The sequence below is a fragment of the Anomaloglossus baeobatrachus genome, chromosome 9, assembly GCF_048569485.1.
Source record: "Anomaloglossus baeobatrachus isolate aAnoBae1 chromosome 9, aAnoBae1.hap1, whole genome shotgun sequence".
Classification (NCBI taxonomy): Eukaryota; Metazoa; Chordata; class Amphibia; order Anura; family Aromobatidae; genus Anomaloglossus; species Anomaloglossus baeobatrachus.
In genome coordinates this window covers 25557816-25563815 of record NC_134361.1, presented here as the reverse complement: position 1 = coordinate 25563815, position 6000 = coordinate 25557816, and the positions used below count along the sequence as shown (strand labels likewise).

The window sequence follows — 6000 nt, the reverse complement described above, 5'->3', positions numbered from 1 at the left end:
CATTATTTCAATTTGCAGACTTTAAGAAATTCATACTTGATTTTTGCAAAATTGATTCTTTCATCTCTAAATATTACAGTTTTATTCTAAATGTTTTACGTACAGTATCAGACACTACATTATGTTCATTGTCAACATGAGAAGTCAAAGCTTCATTTCCGAACACCAACGTGACTTTCCTTGGCTAAAGGTGCTATTAGTGCTAGATGTAGATCTATTATAATTTATCCAGCTACACCCTCTAAATACTCCTAAAATAAAAATGTAGATTCCAGAATGTATTTTAACCTAACCAGGCCCTGCATTTTTCTAGCATTGGTCATTGGTGATGGCGGAGGGCAAAAAATAACTTTTTTGTGATCCCTCCCTCTTTTCTGGAATGGAGTTAACACCTCTGACCAAGACCATAAAGCCAGGTAGGACAACATGCTGACATCGTTTTTTACAATTTGCTCTAATTCTTTGGCACCAACAAGGATCCTCAATGGTTCTGCCATGGCTTTTGTCCGAAAGACGTCATTGATCCTTCTGATAGCCACATATCTCCTGTCAGCTGGTAAGATCATACTGGTTATACTTTTGTTGGACTATTGATATAAAATTAATCTTATTTCATGAAAAAAAAAAAATTGAAAAAAATGTACGATTTTAAATTTTTCTATTTAGCGCTAAATTTTGTGGATGTGGAAGCCATTATGAATTTACTCATGAGGCTTCCATTAAATTTCCAAAGTACATTTCAATTCATGGCAAAATTTTCAGCTAAAATAATTTAAGTTTTACAGCTTTTGTTTTTTAAAAACATTTTTATAATGTTTTTCCATTTTTGGCCACAGTTGGACAAATGTAAAATGTAATGATCAGTATAGTCACTTGAATAAGCTAAATACAAGTTGCAGTATAGTTTTTCCATCAGTTATAATGTTAGGACATTTTGGCTTTATTGTTAATTTTTTTTGTTATTGGGAAATATGGATGCAAGCAGTAATGAAGCTGATGTGAAAAATTAAGTAAGAAATTAGATTTTTATTAATTTAATAAAATAAAAATAAAAGAAATCCAGGAATTAGTTAAACAATTGAGTTTCAAAAATATAAAAATATTTCAAATATAATATAAACACACAGCAATAAACTTATTAGATAGGCATATAATAGAGTCATTAAGATCAATTTTCCAATTCCCGTAATTATAGGAAATGTACTGTACAGAGATTTTCACAGCTGATATATAAGTAAGGAATGGTGAAAGAATAGAAGAGAAACTGGGAGTTGTGACATTTTAAATTAATGCAAATGATTGAATCTGCCTGAGATGGAAAGGGGTGATTGTGCAAGAAAAAAACGAAGACGAGTTAAAGAAAGATCAGGCATGCGGAAAGTTAGAGAATGAGAAAAGGGAAAATCATAGAAAGAAAGAACAGAGAAAATGGAGAGTTGCAGAGTGACAGCTGAGAAGTGAGGATGAGAAATCAGAGAGGAGGAATGAGCAAAAACAATATGGTAGAAAAGAGGAATCAAAGGAAAAAACACATGCAATGTGAGTTGGGGAGGAGAGAAGCAAAAGTAGGAGGGGAAGAATAGAAAAAAAACAGAACAAGAAGGGATGGTCGGATGAGGAGGGGATGTATAAAAGCAGAGACAGCAAGGAAAATCACAAGACAATTATAGAGATAACCAGAAAGAAAAGAGAAAGAGAAACAAAAACCATAAGGGATGAAAAAAGCAGAAAAAAACAGAAATGGAAAGGGCGCAAGGAGAGAAAAATAGATAAAGAAGTGATTCCAAGAAATGAGAAAGATGAAGAAGGAAAAATAAAGAAATTCAGAGAACGAGAGCAGGATATGACAAAGATGCAGAGGAAGAAATATGGGAAATGTAGACAGGACATGACAAAGATCCAGAGGAAGAGATATGGAAAAAGTGGACAGGACATGACAAAGATCCAGAGGAAGAGATATGGAAAAAGTGAACAATCAGAGAAGAACAGAACAAAAAAAGGTTAAAAAAAAAAAAATTACAGTTACAACCAAAAAGAAAAGAAAAAATTAGAAAGATAGGAAAAGAAAAATCTGAATGTAAATAAAAATATGATTCTCAGAAGAGAATCAGAAAGTGAAAAATGGAATGGAAAAGAGAAACAGAGCAGGATAAAGGAAGAAAATCACAGAGAGAAGAGAATAAAAAAGGACTGTCAGAAAAGGAGACAGAGAATGGAAAAAACAGCGATGGAGAGAAAATAAAATAGAGACAGGTAGTGGAAAATAAAAAAGACAAATTTGTAGAATTTGGAAATGTAAAAATAGAAAGAATCAGACAGAGTTCAGAGAAAAAGCGAATAAAATGGAACGTAAAACATTAAAGAACAGAGAGAAGGAAGATAAAAGGGATATACAAGGGAAAAATCATAGAGGAGCTTGACTGAAAATAAAAAAAAGAAAGAGGGGAAGCGAGAAAGAAAGGTGTATATATAGAAGAGTTGAGACCAGAGACAGAGGAGAGAGAAATGAAAAAGGGTAAGTAGAAGTGAAGAATACAAAAAACTATGGAAAGAAAAAAAAGGGTAGAAAAAGTTACTAACCTGTTAGATATTATTTATTTCCAGTTTGTAAAATATAAAATAAAAACAAAAGTTTTTAAAATAGAGTCTAATAGGTAATAAAAGCTGAGAGCAAAAATTAATCGGATTAAATTAGTTACTTTACTTACGAACGTAAATTTGTTTTAACAATGTGATAATTGCTTTAAACTTTCCCTGGCTGCACTCAGAAATAAAAAATCAAAAAGTTATATTTAAAGACTCTAATTCACACTACTCCTGTAAAATCCCCCAGGGTGACATTTCTCTACTGGCATAGACCCCAGCAAGATTTAATGTTTCGTAAAGCCTTTGCTAATTCTAACACACAGAAGTATCACGGAGAAGAGGTCGGAACAAATTGCTGATTGATTCTTGCATTGCAGAAAATGTACTGCTAAATTCATTAAAAGGAATATAAATACCAAAACAATTACATTTTCTATGTAAGGTCGGATCGAAAAAATATACAATATACAATTAAGAAAATGAAAAGTTAAAATTAAGAAATGTTTAGGACATGTGCCAGAGGTGAGAAGAAAGGAGGTTTAGAGGGTTGGTGCGTGTAGAGAGCTGTTTAGAACAAGAAAATTAACCACATATTTTACATTTTTGGAAGCTTATTTCTCCCTAAGGGGGAAAGCATTGTGAGGATGAATAACTCCATTGAACATAAATATAGTAAGGGAGACAAAACATCACAGAAAAAGTGAACAGATAATTTGAGTGTGTGTGTTTTTAAAATTCCTGTAAAAGGGAAAAATGAGAAATGACAGCAAAACATAGGAGAGGGAGGGAAGTGAAGGCGGAGGAAGTATTTGGAGCACAAATATTCAATAAATCATTACAATAAGAAAAGACTCAGCGCACTCACCTCTGTTGGCTCCAAACAATGCGTGAAGTAGAGAGCTGAGAAGAGACTCACTATCTGCTGGATCACACCCTGATAGGTAACTCATTATGTGGTCTATCACTGGAACTGCTACAAAGTAGAATCAGTCGATGAAGATATTTGCAAATTTAGCTAGATGATATGTTTGCCAGTGATTTGCATTCAGTGACTGCATCTTGATTTGCATACGTATACAGATTATACTCTGCAAATCAGATATTATTTCTAGATGATTACTGTGTCTTCCGCCACTCTAGAAAAATAACTTTATTGCATATAGTATTGTTTTGTGTACCAAAATTCAAATAAATACATGTGAAGTATTTTTATTCCATGTCAAATACAGTGCATCAAGTGAAAGTGCACGAGCAGCGCAGTCTACGCGTTTCAAGCGCGTATGGCACTCTTGATTCATGACATACGCACTTGAAACGCGTAGACTGCGCTTTTTGTGCACTTTCACTGCTTAATCTGCAATAAAAATACTTCACATGTTTAGAGCTGGATCCTCACATTTATTCAAGTTCTGGATTGTTTGGAGCCATGGTGGGGCTGGATCTGGGACTCTAAGGAGAAGGGCAATGGATGCTATTATGAGCTAAACTTATTGCTATTGTTTTGTGTATGCAGCTCCTGTGCAAACTATAGTGTCTCCAAGACATGATGATAAACTACAAATATTCCATAAATGCAGTCTTAGCCGGCAATGTTGTAATATTCCCCTGTTTCTTAGTCATTTATTCATGAGCACATATCTGGGGTCAGAACAGGTAACTGTTATTTACAAGGTTATATATTGCTGCAAACAAATTGGAGATGTATTTTTTCATGAAATTATAGGTTGTATGACATAATCAGTGTGAAACAAGAGGAGTAAGAAACACAGACTAGAGAAATAAGTGAAGGAGAAGGGAGAAAGATGGAGCATCTTCAAGGTGAAAGCCCACTGAGCTCAGATCCTGCAGCTGTAGAGCAGAAATAGTAATAAATAAATGAAAGGAAGAATACAGAAATCATTAAACAATCTACTGAAACATGAACCTTTCATGATATACAGATACTCAAAAATAAACTGAAATATATTTTTTACAAGGTTATAGATTTCTGAGATAATATTTCCCATATTTCTAAAAGTATATATAAAATATGCATTTCTCTATTGGATCACAGCTTACACAGCTAGATCAGTCTGAGAAAAAAAGAGTAAAGGCCGCTTTACACGCAACTACATCGCTAACGAGATGTCGTTGGGGTCACGGAATTTGTGACGCACATCCGGCCTCGTTAGCGACGTTGCGTGTGAAACTCACGAACGACAGTTAACAATCAAAATTACTTACCTAATCGTTGATGCGTCGTCCCTTTCCCGATTATTGTTGCTGTTGCAGGACGCAGGTTGTTCGTCGTTCCTGCGGCAGCACACATCGCTAGGTGTGACACTGCAGGAACGAGGAACATCACCTTACCTGCGGCTGCCCGCAATGAGGAAAGAAGGAGGTGGACGGGATGTTCGTCCCACTCATCTCCGCCCCTCTGCTTCTATTGGCTAGCCACTTAGTGACGCCGCACGAACCACTTCCTTAGAAAGGAGGCGGTTCGCCGGCCACAGTGACGTCGCTAGGCAGGTAAGTTTGTGTGACGGGTGTAAGCGATGTTGTGCACCACGGGCAGCGATTTGCCCGTGACGCACAACCGACGGGGGCGGGTACGCTTGCTAGCGATATCGATAGCGATATCACTGTATGTAAAGTGCCCTTAAGAAGTATAGAGTTAGGTCTCTTTTCCACTTGTGTACCGCTTCCGATGCAAGAGCATCGGAAGCGATATGTTAATGACCCTCTGCTGCATGCGTCAGCACTTTATCCCATCTCCTCCGCTGTCTGCCTCTGCATATATTGCACTGCAGTCGCATAACATGCGAGTGCAGTGCGATGGTTCACACACTCCTGTAGACTTGTATGGGGGTGCATGAGCTGAGATTCGCTGCAAAACGCAGCATGCTGCGATTGCACCGAGAACACAATTTGTGACGAAGAAAAGTAAGCAAGAGGACACTGCCTCATTGATTAACACTGGTGCGAGTACAATCCGATGTTTTATCTGATCGTACTCGCACATAGGAATCGCAAGTGGAAAAGAACCCTTAGAGAAAAAATGGAGAGAGAGATAGAGCATTGGAGCAGCTTCTGGGTAAAAGTCCACTGAGCTGGGATGCTTTTTCCTTGCTTTTATTGATTAAAATAAGCAAGGAAAAATGCATGACAAAAAACGCAAAACAAAAACGCCACATGTGCACATAGCCTAACAGATACATTTTCACAATTGAATTATATTTTACATAGCCAAAAAAAAGAGTAAAAAACCCAGACCTAGAGTAATAAGTGAAATGGCAGGGAGACAGACGTAGGGAGGAAGCAGCTTCTAGGTAAAAACCCTCTGAGCCCAAAACCTGCAGATTTATATGAAAATATAGGCAACCTAAAATGAAATGAAGAACACAGACATAATGTAACAGCCTGGTAAAACCTAAA

At 36.5% G+C, this 6000-nt stretch overlaps 1 protein-coding gene across 1 annotated transcript in view; it reads left to right on the top strand.

The window, feature by feature from the left end:
• Nucleotides 1-2281: 2281 nt before the first annotated feature.
• The window catches only part of LOC142250958 (uncharacterized), a 345599-nt gene continuing 341880 nt past the window's right edge, over nucleotides 2282-6000 (top strand). Inside the window, exon 1 of the mRNA XM_075323314.1 lies at nucleotides 2282-2515. Coding sequence (XP_075179429.1) covers nucleotides 2506-2515 — 10 coding nt within the window. The 5' untranslated portion in view covers nucleotides 2282-2505. The remainder of the gene's footprint in view (nucleotides 2516-6000) is intronic.